The 19,871-nt window shown below is 33.8% G+C and overlaps 1 protein-coding gene across 1 annotated transcript in view; it reads right to left on the bottom strand.

The window, feature by feature from the left end:
- LOC129224747 (tax1-binding protein 1 homolog) overlaps nt 1–19,871 on the bottom strand; it is a 96,423-nt gene that overhangs the window by 41,493 nt on the left and 35,059 nt on the right. Inside the window, exons 7-12 of the mRNA XM_054859299.1 lie at nt 19,230–19,313; nt 16,729–16,812; nt 14,319–14,393; nt 12,492–12,575; nt 1,403–1,468; nt 277–312 (exon numbers count right to left, since the gene is read on the bottom strand). Of these exons, the coding sequence (XP_054715274.1) occupies nt 277–312; nt 1,403–1,468; nt 12,492–12,575; nt 14,319–14,393; nt 16,729–16,812; nt 19,230–19,313 (429 nt within the window). The remainder of the gene's footprint in view (nt 1–276; nt 313–1,402; nt 1,469–12,491; nt 12,576–14,318; nt 14,394–16,728; nt 16,813–19,229; nt 19,314–19,871) is intronic.

Here is a 19,871-nt window from a genome sequence, read left to right as displayed (position 1 = left end):
GTACCAGAACAGGGCTTAAAATTAGAGAGTCCTAAACTATTTATGACATGAGGGAAAAAAGTGCAACATTTTGATCAAAAGTATAATATTAAGATAAAAAGCTTAAATATTCACAAAAATTCATTTTCCAAACATGTGCAATTTATTTACAATAAAATAAATCAAAGTATAGGTTGAAAACACAAATTTCTGTTAATTAAAATCAGTTTATGTCATTCTTAGTAACATTCAACTTTAAAAATTCATATAAAATAAGAGAAAATACTTATTATGTACATTTTTATCCAAAGCAACATTTTCTACTCCTATTTGCTGAAAGAAACAAACACACGTTAGTAACTTATGAAAATATTTCTGCAAAAGAAAAAAGTGGAGTGGGGGAAGGGGGGGGGGGGGGTGAGGGACATTTTTTTTTTTTTGAGCAATCACGATTGCTTATTGTTCTCACTTGACCATTTTTGGCGTCCGTGCCTTTTTCAGCTTGGACCAGGCCCGCAGCACCACCGTCCACCGGCGGCGGCGCGGCTGGTCCTGAGCACTGTCCCCCGAAATCCACTTTTGCTGGGCGGTCTCGTCCATGTCCCACACACACGAACGCCTACACACACACACACACACACGAACGCCTACACACACACACGAACGCCTACACACACACACACGAACGCCTACACACACACACGAACGCCTACACACACACGAACACCTACACACACACGAACGCCTACACAGACACACACACGAACGCCTACACACACATACACACACACGAACACCTACACGCACACGCACGTACACAACACTCACTCACACACATGCATACATACACTTACGTACCCAGGCACCCACACACATGCGCCTACACAAACACACACGCTCGTGATTGCGAAAAACATAATTTGAATTCAAGATGCCAAAAATTCAAATTAATTTTTATTTCACTTTTTTGAGCAATCACGATTTCTTATTGTTCTCATTTGACTGTTTTTGGTGTCCGTGCCTTTTTCAACTTGGACCAGAAGCCTTTGCAGCACCACCGCCCACCGTCCTCTGCTGGCGGCGCGGCTGCTCCGGTTTTGAGCTATCCGCTTCTCGTGGTCGGAGGCGTCCATATCCTACACACACGCACGTTCACACACACATACACGACTTCACACACCTACGTGCATACACACAGGTCTACGCACAAGTAACCGCTCAGGAGGAGAGGCAGACTTGGGGGGGACAGGAGCCGTTTCTAGAAACAATAACTCCAATGAGTAGGGTCCTGTCTCAGTTCGTGATTGCGAAAAACATAATTTGAATTCAAAATTTCAGAATTCAAATTAATTTTCTTTTTTTTTAAATTATTGTTTTAAAATTAAGGTCATAAATTTCATAAGATAAACATTATGTAACATACTTTCATGTCTTCTTGGAACATCAGGCTGGAAATATGAAGTTTTAGTTCTTCAATTATTCTTTCTTGCTGTAAGAAGAAAAGAAAGCTAAACAACAAAACTACACAACAAATTATTAGAACTGAAATAATTTTTGTAGTTTACAATCAATTACATTAATTTCAAATATGAAATAGTATTGCAAAAGCTTATTCAAAGATGCAGAATAACTGCAATTTTATTCATTTTATAGTACATTTGCCATAATAAACAACACCTAGAAAGACAATTTTCAAATCAGTAAAAATAACTACTAAAGACATACAAAAATAATCATATGAAATCACCGATATACTGTTCGACATTGAAAATGCAACACCAAGATGGAGTGTTCAGAAATTTATGCAAATTTTAGAGTAGACGTACATCACTGAGTTATGTAAATGATGTGAAGTGTGCAACTCTCCGATGCATGTGAAATAAGATATAAGGGAAGGAACTTGCAGAATGGGCACTATTCCTGCCCTTATTTCTGACTGGAGAATTATCAAGAAATTTTGTTTTTGTCTTGGAGGATACGTGTATCACTAATACGTGTATCTAGAATGCCATGCCGCCGTCAACGAAGGTACTTCCAGCAGATAGACGATTTTACGAGGGGCATGGTGATTGGATTGAGAAGGAGAGGTTGGTCTGTACGTCAAATCGCAGCTGATACCCACATTGATGCGAGCACAGTGCATTGGCTGAGCAGAAGATGGTTGGACAACGGAATGTGGCAAGATTGAGGGGCGTAAGGGCAGCCAGAGTGACGTCGTAACGCGTGGATCGACCCATCCACTGACAAGCTGTAGTAGACCCACAAGTCACTTGTTCCTCGATTCTGCAGCAGGTGCAAGATATACTGAATGTTCCCGTGTCAACCAGAACCATTTCCCATCGCTTGGAAGCACGTGGCCTGCAATCACGGCGTCCGCTAAGAAGACTGCCATTGACCCGACAACATGGACAGCAACGTTTAGTATGGTGCCGGACTAGAGCGACGTGGATGACAAAATGGCGAAATGTCGTGTTCTCAGATGAATCCCGCTTCTATTTATTCCAGTGATAGTCACCGCATACATGTGTGGTGTAGACGTGGAGACAGATCTAATCCGGCAGTAACTGTGGAACGTCCCACCGCACGACACCGTGGCATAATGGTATGGGGCGCAATTGCATACAATTCCATATCACCTCTAGTTCATATTCAGGGCACTATGACGGCCCAATGATACTTGGATAATGTGCTACCGCCGGTGGCAATCCCTTACCTTCAAGGGCTACCTATAGGCTGTGGGACGAAGGCATAAAAGATGCTTAAAAACATGGTTTCGTTTGCCAACTTCGGGAACTACAAAAAGTGATATTTTTCTGAATCTTTAGTGTCTACAGATGAAAAAAACCCAATGTTCACAAAAAAATAGTGTCTCATAATTTTTTTACAAACCATTAGAAATACAAGACAAAATGAGTGAAAATGAAAAAAGGCGAGAAAATTTTAAATACATCAAAAATATTATACAACTACAATAAAAATACTATGCTTGTACAACATTTAAAATATTTTTTTTTTCAAGGTCCAAACATTTCCTTCATTAGGGGTGTCAACCTAGGGACCTAGGGAAGGGGTCATGACGCAGACTGCGCCATTGAAATTTTTAGGAGGCGGGTTGCTTTAAGGGGTATTTTTCTCCTTGGGGGGGGGGGGCTCTTGCTCTTCGGGAGTCTTTTTGAAACTTCAGGGGAGGGGTTATGCCCTTGCTTTTAGGGTGGGCACCCATGCCCTCGTCCTTAGTAAAAATTTAATTTTTTACAATTTCTTTTAGAACATACAGCAGGAGAGCAACAAACCAATAGTCCAGCAAGTTGACCGAAAAAGGCATACATTTTATAATTTAAATCTACTTTTTATACATACTAGATTTATCAAAAACTAATTCTAAATGGATTATCATATCTAGAAAATTTCGTCCTTTATTCTGGAGTATCATCGTCAGAATCACTTATTTCATCCAGTCTTCATGCATAGAACTGATTTCTTCTTGGGAGTTAACACAGCTGCTGTCACAAGAGCAAAACTCTGTGCATGAAAAATTTTTCATTTTGCATGTACATCTCTTCGAGGAGCACTTTGTTTTCTGGCATGCGCAGAAGATTTGTTTTTGTATAATATCTGGTGCAATTGGAATAGTGTTCCATTGTATTTCGATGTTGCCAGCATTTACACTCCAACCATGTTCTGATGTACTAGGAGCATTAATTAAATTTTGCAAGCATCGGCGATGAATATTTGCTTGATAGTTACTTCTCTTGATATGTAACAGAAGAGAATCAAAATTTGGAGGTAATAATACATCTAGTCTAAATTTTAACTTAAATATCAGGTAACGAACTTCATCAATGTGCTTCAAATGAGGATATCCGTACAGTGCACAAACAAATGCTTGAAGATCTTTAACCAACGACTCATTCACTTCCTATGAAGAACCCAGTTCTTGAAACATTTTTAGGCTATTCAGTTTAGACTGCATTAAGGAAAAGGGTTTGCTTTTGCCATTGCCTTTGAAAGCACTACATGTGTCGCAGCCAGTAAATACATGTAACCCGATCAATGCTGTGCAAAGATCGTTACCTAACATCTTAGCAATGACGGAGATGTTCTTTAATTTTAAACTGCATGAAGTGCCCATTAGTAAATAGGTATCAGTTGCAAAATACTGATTCATTGCTAAGGAAAGAATGAAAACATCTGTGTCTGAACTCTTTATCAAAACAGTAGCAGCAGAGCTTTTCGATGCATATAAAGCGTGCAAAAGAAGTCTGGTGTCAGCCTCTTCATGGTCAGACCTTAATTCTGCAACTTCTCTCACATCTAGTTTGCTCTCTGTAGGAGTTAGACGGTGACATTCCTGTCCATGTGAAAGAAAAATGGACACGCCTTTAAGGACAGCAGAATCGTAGGATGTCCATTGGTTGAAAAGGAAATTCACTAGGGCTCCTTTGTTATGACCATGTGCAAGGAACTTCTTAAACTGTTTCGATGTTTTTACTTTCTTCTATATCTAATATATAGAAGAAAGTATTGGATTCGTGCAAATTTTCGAATTTCGAATTTTGACGGATTCGAACGTTTTGAGGTGTGCTGAGTCCATTTCGACCATTTTTGGAAAATGTCTGTCTGTCTGTGTGTGTGTGTATGTATGTGTGTGTGTATGTATGTATGTGTGTGTGTATGTATGTGTTGTCACGTCTGTGTGTGACCAGTTTTTTGTGGCCGCTCTACAACAAAAACTACCGCATGAAATCAAACGAAATTTAGTACACATATGTGCCCCTATGTGAACTTGTGCCCATTAGTTTTTGGCGCGAATTCCTCCAAGGGGGGTGGAGCAATGGGACGTTTTTCGAGTTACGCGTGCTTGCTATTCCTCAGGAAGTTACTGGCGGAATCAAACAAAATTTGGTCCATATGTTGGTATTAACAGGAACAGGTGCTGATTCAATTTTGGTGTCAATAACTCAAACGGGGGTTGAGCTGTAGAACGTTTTTTGTCGTCAATTGTGACTGCTGTATCTCAAGAAATAATGAACGGAATGAAAGAAAAATTTATCGGCAAGTAGCCCTTAGTGGGTATAAGAACTGATTTTATTTTTGTGTCAACAGCTAAAAGGGGGGTAGCGCAATCACCCGTTCTTTTTTTCCATTTTGAGTGCCCTATCTCAAGAAGTAATGCTACGTTCTGGTTGAAATTTGGAATATATGTGAATCCATATGTAAACAGGCTTTGGTTCTATTTTGACGCCGATCGCTCCAAGAGGTGTTGATTTTTTTTTTTTTTTGCGAATAAAAATATTTTTATTAATGCAACAATAAGAAAGATAAATCGTAATAGATTGTCGTCTGCGTATTTCTCGTGATTTTAATTGTATGGAAATGATAGGAAATATTATCTCAATGTTTTAAAATTTTGAACTGTTGCCATCTTATGTTTGTTAACAAATAAAATATTTGTAATTCATTCAAGCAAGGCTTTTAAAATAACTTTCAATTTTCGCTCTTTGCTTTGCTTTTGCAATAATTCAGACATTGGGATAGTCGTCAAGTTTTTGCATGTATCATTTTGTTTTTGTTGGGAATATTGCTTCCTCGTCAAGCATGGGGAGGGATCAGAAAAAAAAAAAAAAAAAGAAAAATATAGAAGAAAGTTTCGTGATGGCCACAACATACTAGTTTGATTAGGGTTTCTGATGTTAATAAAAATTTCGCTACCAAAATTTCTTCTTTCTCTTTCACTTGCTTTAATACTAATCAGAGGGTATGTATCTGTTACAAAATGTGCAGCTGTACAATTATATTTTATGCTTATATTGACGACATATTCGATAAGAGTGACTGATAATTCTCCCATTGTATTTGGTATATCTTTCATCTGCTGCAGCACTGCCATCCCATCCAATATTATTACTCCATTTCTTGGAATTTGACTTAGGTCGGCATTACTGTCAGCCAGATCCAGTACCGTTTGGACCAAGGATGCCTTGTTTGTTTTAACAAGGCATCCGTCAATATTTGCAATTGCAGGTGGGTGTGGAGTTAAGTTATATTTCATGATACTTCTCATGTCGAGCTCTGAGGATTGTCCCATTACAATTATGCGAGCTAAAAGATCTGTATAACTTTTAAGAAACTTCTTCTCAGACTGCTCTTTTAATGTATGTTTTTTTTTCGAATCTGAAAATGTCAACAGCTTTTGCAGCTTGATTGGAGAGTATATGACTGAATCACGTTCTTCAAAAAGACGTTCTTTGCAGTATTTTTCATAAGCTTCTTTTCCTATGAGCTTTGCTTTAGTGAGATCAGATTGTATAGAGTTAGATGCATATGCTCCACTTGAAATATTCACTAATGCTTCTTCGCTCCACGTAAAGGGATTTATCATCGAAGTTATAGTATTCATAGCACTATTTACCATCGCCTCATGTTTTTGAATTTGTGCGGGTTGCAAATCTTTTTTCATGAACTCCTTTATTGTTCTCCCAGCGAGTTGCTCACAAGATGAAGAGACATGAGCCCTCAAATGGTGCGATAGCATCCAACGATGCACAGCAGCTGGATTTCTGGTAAATCCTGTCAACCCACCTTTTGTTTTTGAGTCTCGGTTAGCTGTTTGCTCTATTACTTGATCCATGGCTATGCCACAAAATCCATAGCTTGTTTGTCTTTGAGCCTCAAATTTACCAGCACTTAGCTCATTGTGTGCACATGGATGTGTCTCAGGCAAATTCAGCATCTCATGTAAATAAACAGGTAAATAACGAGCATAGTTGATATGATCATAACTGAAAAACCAAGGTATTAATTCTTCAACAGTAACAAGATGTAAATCCCAGTCGGCGTTTCTTGTCGCTCGTAAAAATCTCAACAGACAGCCAACCATCTCCAAGTATGATATCTAAAATGCAAATGTCATGTTGTTTTCACAGTTTTCAACAACAAACTCATTAAACTTCTTCATAGTCAGAAGGAAATCTTCAGGAAACTGGTTTTCTTTTAAAATTTTCAGTTTAAAACTTTGATAGAGATGAAAAGATATCTTCAAACAATCAAGTTGCTCTTTGACTGATAATGAATTTAGAAATTCAGACCACAGAAGTCTACTTAATGCTTCAAAGATTATTTTGTGGCAGCGTATGCTACGATTGTAGTGCTTACCACTCAGAACACCATTTATTGATCCTTCAGCAATGATTCCAGACTCAATCATAATATTGCAAAGTCCTCCATTCTTGAAGCGTTTGCCTATCACAGAGAGAAAGGACAGTGAAGTATGAAATTCACCAAGACGTATTACTAAATGTTTGAACTTTTCCTCCTTCCAACGTATTTGTTGTGCCTTAGAATAAATTGCCTGATCAAATACTAGAACAATATCTTGTAATTCCAGTTTTTGGCACAAATACGCGCTTTTTTCCAGAATTGCATTAACTGTAGAAAATTCTGTTGGGTTTGCTTCTAACACAGGGAGATATCGTATTGTTGATTGAGAAGGTATATTTTCTTTATTCAATGTGCAATTGTAACCAGTCCAAGCCGGTAAAATTTCTTTATCTTTCATAGGGAGTTTCGAAAAAATGTAAGCAGCATCTGCAAGTCTTGCATTATCTAATTTTACTCTTTTATTGTTGCATGAGAGGGTTTGAGAGATTTGAGGAGAACAATGTTGTCCAATGGAATAGTTAGATATATGTATTACTGGTGGATCAATTTTCCTTTTCTTCGATTTTTTCCCAGTTTTAATATACATTTGTGGACTTTCGGAGGAATCTTGTGCTTCTGTTTGTACAATTATACCATTAGTGCTATGAGTAGTGCCGTGTCCAGTTACTATTTCTTCATAAAAGTCAATATTATCCCAAACCAGAGTTGCAAACATTTTTGGAACAATACCTATGGGAAGACTATTTGTTGTGTTTAACTGCATTTCTGCTAGTTGAGTATCATACTCAAGTACAGTTGAATGTGAAATGCAGCCGCCCAACCCATTTAAAATGTTGATTACACGTGCTGATCCAGTTATATGCCTCATTGCCATTGCCAGTGATATGTGCTTCGGAGTCTGTTTTCTTCCTGCTGATGTAACATATATCAAATCTTGAGAAATAGAAAAAAGTTTACGTTTAACCTTTTCTGATACACTAATAAATTCGACAATTTCCAAATCTTCGCTTTCACCAACACACCATGCTAAGAAATTAAATAACACTGCATGAATCATGCGTTCAACAGAAGCTTCATTTAAATCTTCGGCAGTAGGAGGCCATGTGCATTGAAGAGCCGGTGAGTTCTTTATTATATTATGTAGAATTAATGCTGCTTTATACAGAATATTAATTTCTGTACTGTTACCATTTGTTAAATCATTTGATGGTTCAATTATATCTTCATCGGTATATGTTGAGTCATTGGAGAATGAACTTTTTTCAATTAGTACAGGTTGCTCATATTTATTGCACAAAACTAATTCAGGAAGATTTCGTTGCTTTGGCTTCACAAACACTAGTTGAGAAAAGTCCCTCTGTAACCATCTTTTCAGCTGCCTGTTACTTATATTTTGCTCTTCTGTATTTAAACTTTTTGCAGTGCTTAAATATATCTGTGATAGTTTATTCATAGAAAGAATTTCAGAATTTCTTACGATTCTTTTCTCTACTATGTCACAGAAAGCAGAATACGCTGCTGGCTGGTCAATTTTAGAAGTGGTCTGAACGCTCACATTAGTGTAAGATCTATAGCAACTCTTATGATATTTTGCTCCTTTTGCAATTAGATTAGTATCTTGAATTTGAATAAGAAGTCGTTGATCATTTTTCTTCAAAGCATTTTCCAGCAAAGACTTACTTGCAATGAATGTCTGGCACACACTTAGTTTTTCCTTGCATTTTTTCCCAGAACATTTCTCAGAGAAATATTGTTCTTTACTGCAGATCAGGCACAGATCGGGGAAAATGTCTCTTCGGTCAGCAGTCTTAACTCTTAGCCGTTTTGGACGATCCGGTATTTTTGGTGGTTGAACTTCACCTTCACAGGTTTTCTTTTCAAATCTTTTTATTCCAGTTTTATCTGTAAATCGCATGTAACATTTTTGGTGGTAAGAGTAGCGATTTTCATAACATTTTTCATAGCATGCATCTCCACGAAATCCTTCCAACTCCTTCATCAACTGCTCTGCTGCATTTTTCTCTTTGCATTCACTTAGACCTATCCATTTCTGCATGTACTCTCTTATTTTCTCAAAACTTTTTTTTGAAATAAGAATCATACCTTCATTTGTGTTTTCCGTGACATGAATACAACAAAATAAAGGTAATTCATCATCCATGATTGTAATCCAATGAAACAAAAAGCTCAAATCCAACCAAAAATGGTGTAAACTAAAACCATTGAATTGTATTTGGTGTTAATGTCAAATAGAATTGTATGCGAACTTGTAAAACAGTCATAAAAATGAACTTGAAATATCGTCTGTTGCTAAAAAGTAATATTGTTAGAAAAGAAAGGTATAAAACAAATTGATAAGAAAAAGAAATATGCTTTTTAATTTTTAATTTTATCGTCTGCTAATGTTTAATTTTATATTTCCTAAACATGTCTTGGCATCGATTAGAGTTGTTGTTTATATTCTAAAGATTTTGTACGTCGGTTTCTGCTATTCGGCGATCTACAAATATGTTTTTTGTGCAGTAACGTTTTTGTACTTTGCAATGTTTTTCTACGCTTGCGCTAGAGTAATAACCGAAACCCCGAGATGAAGAGCACGCAGACTTGCGGATGGATACAATTTTCGGTTTCCTTTTTGTATTTAATCACAAAACAAATATAGTAAATAATTAAAAACGTATTAATATATTTTGCAACAAAAAAACAAGTAAAAAAGTAAATATACGGTTGAAAAACTGTCTAATTAATTTTTTGATCATAAATATTGCGTCTAATAGCGCCATCTGGAGACAAATTTATTTGTGTAAGTGCTAACAGTCCACAGAACATAGTTCCTATTTCAATTACATATTAAAACTTAATGAGACAGTTCCAGTTTGTGAACATTGCATTTTTCTATTGTGTTCATCATTTATAATAGATTTCAAGCAAGTTCACGTAGTTCCTAAGATTGGTAAACGAACCTGAACGATATTTGCTCTCGGCCCATAGACTACTAATGCAATTTTTCAGCAGGATAACGCCCGACCACACAGTGCTCGCATCTGCCAACATGCTCTCCAAGGCACACAGATGCTTCCCTGGCCACCATACTCTCCTGACCTGTCACCAATCGAACATGTGTGGGATGATATTGGACTCTGTTTGCAGACTCTGTCCCTGCCTCGTTCAGAAGACGAACTATGGCAAATGGTTGAAAGGGAATGGAGAGCCATCCCTCTGGACACCATCCGCACCCTTATTGACTCGATGCCTAGACGTGCTTCTTCGTGTATCGCTGTCTGCGGTGGTCCTACATCCTACTGAGCCGACGCAATTCTCACTCTGTATTCTGCCTATCATTTTGAAATTAAGATCATTTATTATTCCTTGCTGTCTCTGTCTTTTCTCCAAATTTCATCACTTTCTGACCACTCTTTCTTGGTATTGCAGTTTCAATGTCGAGCAGTGTATTTACAAAGCTATGGTATTTCCAAAGTGAAATATTTAAGTTTTTCAGAACTTAAACAGGCATTAAAGTTTTTTTTTTATACAGTGAAATTTAGACAACAAAAAGGTTTTAAAAGTTGCAAAACTTTTCATATGATGAAGCATCCCCAATTTTGGTGAAGGAACTCCAGTGCCGGATCTAAAACATTTTTCGAGGTGGGGCAAAGTTTGAAACTGCCAGTCTTATCTACCAGCTTTGTTCAAGTTTTTTATATTGAGTTTTGATGAAAAAAACACAAAAATAGGGTGAATTTGCCACCCCCACAAGTTGCTACCCGGGGCTACGCTCCCGGCTTGCTCGCCCTAGATCTGGAGCGCAAAGATTTAATATCACGATAATAAGCTTTCAAGAGATGTCATTATTAATGAAACTTGTTTTTAAAATCTGTAAAAACTCCACAAGTTTTGCATTATTTTAAAAGTTAACATAAAATTCCCTATGACTGAAACTACTTTTATGGTGATAGGTTTGAACTTATTATTGATGTTATAAGTAAAACTGTGCTATAAATTCAGAAACTAATGGGATATTTCAAGAATTGGAGAAAACTTCTGCATAGAATGCATTAGACAGAAAAGTTCAGTATGAGGGATATGTTATGAATATTGACTGATAAATTGATACTTTTTCCTGTTTTGCTATTTTTCTGTCACTATAAATAAATTAAAAACTCACCATTAATTTTTTTTTAACTTTAATTGAAAGCAAGCTTTGTAAAATAATGCTTGATGAATAACTACATATGTCAGTCCTTTTGAATTATTTAAAAAAACCTTATTACTTTTATGCAGACCTAAACAGGGAACTTGGGCACTATAAACACTGAAGTCTAAGCAACATAAAATATGTAATTAATTACTACACTTAATGAGCCATTAAATTTTCAAGATTCAATTTCAAAAAAAAGGGGGGGAAAAAGAAGGAAAGAAAGTATCATTTTAATATGTAAAGTTAGCAAAATGGGTCAAATATAAAACCAGGTTTCATACTCAATTTCAGAAATAAAATGAAGGAGTTCTGAAGGAGTAAAATGAGATTTTGAAGGAGTACTAATGAGCTTAAATGATGTCACACTTTTTTTCCCACATGTTTGACCCCTTCCCTTTTGTCACAAAGTGTCTCACTTTAACTTACTCTTGTCACATGTCATTTTTTTAATAAACATATTGTTAAAATAACTGTGTCATGTTACTTTTTGTCACTCTCTCTCTTCCCCTTGTCACAATTTCATGAACCTGTCTCCTCCTCAAGACATGACATCACTTGTGGATCACTCATTTTACAATATCATAACTGCGATTTGCTAATTTTTTAACACACTCACTTAATAAAGTACATCTGCTATTTTTGAATATTTAAATAATAATTAGACAAACTGACTTTTGCAGCTGAGAGTGGGGTATAGAGAAAAGCAAAAATCATAACACTTGAAAAAATAGCCAAGCACCATTTAAGCATGGTTTACTTCATTTATGAAATGTCTTAGTCATCTAAGAATATTTTCACCTTCAACTTTTATAACTTCTATGATCAATTTGTATAATACATCTTTATGAAAAAATAAATATATGAAATTACTACATTGAAATCCCCCTTATACCTTTGCCCTTGTGACGCAGTTAAGTTGTCGATCGAAATATTTCAAGTTTCTGTTATAAAGGAAGACTATGTAGTCTTGAACTAAGAAAGAAGGAGTTTTGAAGGAGTTCAAACCAAAATGAAGGAGTTTGAAGGGTCCTTCAAAAAAAATCCTAAATGAAGGAGTATTGGAGGAATTTTGAAGGAGCGTAGGAACCCTGAAAACTAACATGAAATATGAGACAGCATTATTAATAATTTAATTACAGTATAAAATGCATACCACTGCTATTTTTAAGTCTTTATCAACAATATTGGAATCAGTTTCTTCATTATTAACGCTTTGACCCCTGTGAGATTCTACTTCCTAAATAAAATAAAAAGCAAACAGTATACATTAGTAAAGAATACTTGTTATAAAAGAAGAAAAATGATAACAAGTTTAACAGTTATGGATATTATTTCATTGAGAGGAAAAAAAATCCCATCCTTGTTCAGGGTTGATATTTTGTCCGCTTTTTTGTAAAAAGTCCAGAACAACGGAAGAAATTGGACAAAACTGGACAAAATCAAAAATCAACTGATTATCCACACATAAATGTATTGTTATGGTGTAATAAAATTAGCATATAATTCAAAAATATTATGTATTATGAATTAACCATTTAATTAAAATAGAATGATTGTTAACTTTAGAATTTAATAAATCCAAAAAAACTTTTTAATTACACATAGGTGCAACTAATTTTACATCATAATTTACTTAAAATTAACAAAATTTAACAATGTGAATAAGTTATCAGGTGTGATTACCCTATTATATATTACAAGAGTAGAAATTAAATTTAATGGAAAGATATGCTTGGAGACATACATACAAAACAAAGATTTGGAGACTAAAAACATTTTACTGTTATATTTTTCGAGTTTTTATTGATGTCACCCCATAGTAAAATATTTATGTACTCTGCATGTTTTTATGGATATGTTATTGTCATACAAATTACTACTTTAGTAAACTTGTGGGTATTGAGCACAGTGTACCGGAAGAGGCTATAATGAGCAAGGGGGTAGATAGCTTCAAAATGGTTATTAATCTTCATTGGGGACTAATAAATTGACTAGGAACAGCCTAGCTGGGTTCAGAGCCTGTTGCGTATCATGACATTTGTATTTGTATTACAAAAACAGATTTCACTTCATGTCAACATTTCCTTTATTGATATCAAGTAGTTTTTCTTTTTAAACTATGATTTTAATGTTTTGAGAGACTCCAACCTATAAAAACTTTTTATTTCTACTTTTTAATTTTATAATTGCATTTATTACGGGCAATTAACCTCCACATCACATATAAACATCTTAAAATGCACAGTTGATATGTTTGTTTCTATAAATGCTATTACATGTGTTATTTCTTTTTAACACTCATTTGATTTATAACCACATTTACAAAATTCAACTGATCTTATTTTTTTCATTTTAAAATATTTTTCAATCAATTTTTTATATACATATTTATGTATGATAATTTTATATTAAAATTGTACTTGAATAGGAAAAATCTTATATAATTATTTATTAATTTCAAACTTCAAAATTTTTTACTAAAAAACTTTTAGTTTACTGAAAAAGTGGACAAAATGGTCCAAATGGACAAAATGACATTTTGTCCAGGACGTTTTTTCCAACAATTTTTTTTTTTTTTTGTGGTGGACAAAATAGGACAACCCTGTCATTGTTCCAGAATCACTTTGATAAATAAAAGATGTATCAGTTTTCTAGACTTCAAAATTTATTTAACAAATTTTTTATTTCAAATTAATTTTTATTTTACATCAAAAACAATTTTTTAGTAGCTGATCTAACCATCCCAAAAAAAATGCTGAGATTTTTTAAACATTAAATTGGCAAAAGCTTGATTTTATAGTTAGTCAATTTTTCTTGATTTTATCCCCTCCTCCCAATCCCATCAGATAAATTAGAATAGCTTCTAATTTATATCGCAAATTAAAATAAAAAATATATTGATATTTTTAAACATCTCTACTTTTGTTTAATCAAAAGGTTAAATTTTGTTCAATCCAAGCACCAAATTTTCAACACTTACCTTCTTTCTGCTATCCACGGATGCAGCACTTTTTCCAGCATTTTCATCATTATTAGAATTCTGTTCTTCCTTTATCTATAGAAAAGTTATTGATGAAATCATACTGATTACAAGTAAATACTTTCAACTGCTAAGAGCAGTGGTGGCAGCCTTTTTTTAATCGAGGGCTGCACTTAACATTAAGGTGAGTCATGTGGCCAGAACATATGAAATCTAAATATGCTTAATTTTCTGTAGATAACATGTGAAAACACAAAAAAGGAAAGAATATTATAACCCAGAGTTGATGTTAACATTACTACATGCTTCTTTCATTCATACAAACTTTTCAGCTGCTTTTTGGAAACCCAGTTCTGACTTATTTGAATTCAAATTTTTAATACTCATTGGTTGGTTTGGAAGTTTCCAGAATATAGTTTTTGATTTGTAACATTGAACAGAACAATAGGCCACATGGATCAACTTTGCGTGCTGCATATGGTCAGTGAGCCCACCACTGACTGAGAGCATGCATAAATTTATCTCTGCAGAAATACTAAAAATGCAACTAACTTATGTAAAAACCTAGGTATTTACGTAATACATAAAATATCAAAAGCTTCATACTTGAGCTATTTCATACTTGAACAGTAATGGTAGATTGCAAAATTAAGAGCAGTAAAACTATTTCAAATAAAAACTTGCATGGCAGGATTTTGCAAAAATTCATGCTTGTAAAAGGATCATTTCGATAGCTTCAATAAAGTTTTCTGAGAATATTTGCAGATGATTACAATTTGATAAAAAGAAAATTTTCTGTTTCTCCTCTCCCCCCCCCCCTTCCCCAACTAAAAAACAAAAATAAAAAATGCTTAGCATTATGTAGTTAAAAAACAGTTCAAAACAGACATACACGCTTGAAATACAAAAATAAAAAAAAATCATTTCATTTCAGCCCTAAATGCTAATTACTGCTAGACACCCTTCTGAAAAGGTTGAAAAGAAAAAAAAATGGGGCAAAAGTAGCAGGAGTTAAAATGTAAGTTTAATAGCATTGGCAATTCTTTTCATCAATTCAATTCAATTCATTAAACTTCAATCAGGGTAATATTTTTTATAGAAATGCATTTCACAGATATAATAAAAGAAAAGAAATTACAAACAGAAGTATATTTCACCCAGCCTACTTGAAACTCCCTGATTTGAGAAAGTAGGAATAAAGGCTATAATAATAGCTTGACTAAGCTCCCACCACTCAGAAAAGAACTTAATTTAGGGCCAGTGTATAACATAAGAAAATAATAACAAATAAAAATGCATAATCATACAAAAAACACATAACACAACACGAGTAATGCAAAAAAGTAAGTCAAAATTTAAAACAAAATCAAGGTATAATAATACAAATATGCTACTTCGTCCTAAATTAACTGCAGTAGAGTTGAGTATAAAATCTTTTAGCCTTTTCTTCAACAAATTTCTATTATTTATGGTTTTTAAACAGTTGGGTAAGGTGTCCATAATCTTAGTCCATAAGAGTTAATTAAAAAATAGATTTTTTTTTTGCACTAATAGGTAAAATATTTTCACGGTTTCTACTGGGGTAATTGTGAACCAATGTTAGTCCATGTATTATTTTAAATTATCCAAGACAAAAAATTTTAACCCCCCCCCCCCAAGGCAATACAATTCTTATTACAAGCCTTTTCTAATCACCATAAATGTGTATTCGACTTCTTTCTTTCTTTTTAAAGTTAAAACAAAATAATTAAGCGCAAAAGTTAAGATTAGAGAGATATTTTTTTAATGCAGTTATTTTTTTAAAGGAAAAGGGGACTACATTTTGGAAAAACAAATTTTCGGGGACTTGGGGTTTAAACAGGGGCATTTGGGAAACCTGGGTATTGTGTTGATTGTAGCTTAAAAGCAAATGAAAGCAGTTAATTCTAACTGCTCAACTAGTTGCAAGTTAATGCATATCGTTGCCTCAGAGCAACAGTAGGATATCTCAGTGTTATTCCTGGGATTAGATGTCTTAGTATTGCTCTGAGGTGATGATATACTGATCCTTATTTTGTTAAACCTGTTGTATCACATTTGCAAATTAAGTCAACCAATTAAAGTTTATAACTTGAATAACAAAATTAAAATCTTAAAAACTTAAAGAAAGTGTGAGAACAACACCATGCTGCAAAAAAATGCAAAACATATTAAAGATATGTGTTCCTGAAATATAAGAAATCCCATTTTCAATATGAAAAAGGTAAGAACTACGGGTTTGCACATAGCAGTAGCAATGGCTTCACTGTTGATTTTAGCTGGGGTTTATTATTTAGAGAAGTTTCACAGTTTACATAGTTCATTTAAAAGACATAAAGCAACAGAATGAAGTCATTGAGATAGCTTGATATTTGGAAAAGGAAATAAATACCATGTGATTATCTGTAACAGTTTCTTCAAGCTTGAGAACCAAAGCGAGATGTTCACATTTCAGTTCAGTAATAAGCTTTTTTTGCTGTAAAAATACAAAAAAAAAAAAGGACCAGGAAGTCAAATTGAATGAAAAATTTCGTTGACTCAAAAAGAGTAAACAGAACATTGATTGCATTTTACCTTTAAATTACATAAGTCAGCACTGTCTAATGTTTTATTTTTTATTAATTAATTAATTTATTTATTTATTTTTTTTTGGCTTTGTTTTTTAGCTCAACAGCAAGTAACTATTTATCAGTTTTTAATTAAAAAAAAAAAAAAAACCATCAGATTTTAGTATAAAATAATGTTTCAAAGAATCATTGTTTAACAGCACTGTAAACTAAAGCATCAACAACAGTAACAACAATAGTAACAATAATCAGTTTGGTAACACCTGTTTTTCATACAAACACATATACTATTGTACATACAAAGAATTCTCAAACAAATGTAAAAAAAGGAAATCAACTACTATGTGTGCTTAATTAAATTCATGAATCTGAAACTATTTGCAGGAAAGACAACAAATTAAAATGTAACAAGTTTTTTATCCATTTTAAGTATTATAAGACCTGATGCCTTTAAAACAAGGGCTGCGGAGTCGGAAGGAAAATGACCGACACTGACCCCGACTCCTGGATTTTGAAACGCCCGACTCCGACTCCAACTCCGACTCCGGATTAAAAAATATTTTTTTTAATTGTATTTTTTCATTTCCCTCTCTCCCTTCAGGGGAAGGGGGAAAACCTCTAAACAGAGATTGCAATATCATTTCTTTTTAAAAAAATTTCGCATTTTGTTTTTTATTGTAAATCCAAGACGCATACAACATTATAAATTCAATTAAAAAATCAAATTTTCCAATAGTTACGAGTTTAAATGTGAGATGACTTAAAAATCCCTTTAAAAAATTGAAAAGGATTAGCTGTAATTTGCTCCCCCCCCCCCCTTTAATGTTTAACAAAAATATATTGATCAAATCTTGTGCTTTCAATTTTGGAAAGCTGTAACTTGAGAGAAAAAAAGCTTTCTTTCAAAGTCCAAGTTCTTGAGAGGCAGTGGTTTCGTCCGTGTGATAATCATCTCGTAGGTGACACCAAAAGTTAATTTCAGAGTTTATAAAAAATATAATTACTTTAATTCTGAAAATTTTCCCGAAAATATTTTAAATTATATTTGATCAATAAAATTTCAGTAAAAAGAGGGCACATATACGTCAGGAGCTAATTTTACACAAAATGCGGCGGTATACAAATTTGTACGAATAGCTTTTACTATACCTATATTTCTTCGTCGATAAATTTTTAATTTAAATTTTATTGGCTCCTTTAGAATTAACCTTAATATGAAGATTTTAAGATTAACTGCAATTATTGAGTGTTGTGATCAAGAAATTATTTACACTTATTTATTCCACACTTTTTAGTGAGAATTAAGCGAGTGAAAGAAGTATGAAATTGTCTTAATAAAGAAAAAAAAACAGATTATTTCATCGTATCTTTTGGATTTGTGCTTTCGCGCCAGAGCTTAGTTGAATTTGCCGATCACCCTCAAAAGTTTCCACCTGAGCTATGGGCCTCGATTTACTAAATTGTTACGTTCCTTTTACTATTTTATAACTGAGATCGAACCCAAAACACTATATTTCTATTTTTATTTGAAAGTGATTACTTGAAAATGTTAGGCAACAAAACCGTTTGCTGACAGTTGCTATAAGTTAATTAAAAAAGCAAGCAAACTGAGGGATGGCTACAGAAAGTTCAAGCTAGCTGATTGCCATAATGGCAGTTATTTTCTCATTAGTAGCTTTTTATACATGTTTTATTGCCCAACATTTCAATTGGTAGTCAGTTTTTAAAAAATGCAAGGAGAGTCAAAATGAAAGAAAAAAAGAATCCTGGAGTCGGAGTTGGCATGTTTTCTAACGACTTCGACTCTTTTACCCCAAAATCAGTCCGACTCCGACTCTTCGACTCCGACTCCACAGCCCTGTTTAAAACTGTCTACTACACATTTCAAACACACAATAGAACCAGCAAACATTCATTTCTGGCTCTATTAAAAGCATAAGGCAAAAAACAATGCACAAAGCTGGCTCGAAGCAACATTGAATAATGGGGAAAGGGTTTCAAAAAAAAAGGTTTACACTCGTGGATGGAACTGATTTTGAGCATTAAGCTTTATTAATTTTTTTTAAATCTGTTGAAACACTGGATAGTTGAAAATCAGCCAGATAGGCGGAAATACCGTATAGTTACCAGGCATCTGGTGCATCCAATATTATTATCAAGTTTTTAAATAAATGGAGCAGAAAATTTTAAGTGCAGTATTGTTACTAATAATTGGAGAAAAGTTCATTTTAATCAAACATCAATATATCAATATCATCAAATATCAAACATCAATATCATCAATATATTGAGGACACTACAACTAAAAATACAGAACAAAGCATACCTTTATATTCACAGCAATTTCATCATCTAACCTGCATTTCAACTCATCATTCTCTCTTTTCAATTCATTCAATAGTTTATTTCGCTAAAATAGAAAGAAACTTTGAATTTTGTGCTAAAAATATGCAGCAGGATAAAGTGCATGATTTTTATTTTTTTTTTTAAGTTTTGGGAAGAAAACCTGTACATTTTCAAAAATTTTTAATTTTCCCTTTATATTCCTTGAGTATTTTTTAAAGCATCTTCTTTATAACTCATTATTTGTAATCTTTAAGAACTAAGATTTGAGAAGATATGTGAAGAATGTAGGAAAAGCCATTTTCAAAAGTATGAACATTTCCTCCCCTCATGATATTAGTTTTCAAAACTAAAATTACTTTAATTACTCTTTTTTAAGATAGCAATTTATAGCTTTTAAAATTTCATGGTTAAATAGATTTAGCAACTTACAAAAAAAATTCCAGTTGAATATCTTAAAAACTTAAAAAGATATTGGCGAAGGAAAATCAGCCAAATTTTAACTAACTGCATACAGGCACAAATATTTTTGTTATGAATCACACTGAAAAATTGCAGACAAGTATCACAAACTCAAGAACTGTTCATTACTATTTTTCACCTATCCAAGAACAATTGAAACTCA

Source organism: Uloborus diversus, chromosome 1 (assembly GCF_026930045.1).
Source record: "Uloborus diversus isolate 005 chromosome 1, Udiv.v.3.1, whole genome shotgun sequence".
In the NCBI taxonomy this organism is placed as follows: Eukaryota; Metazoa; Arthropoda; class Arachnida; order Araneae; family Uloboridae; genus Uloborus; species Uloborus diversus.
Note: the sequence above shows the minus strand (reverse complement) of the source record. Positions and strands in the feature narration are given on the sequence as shown.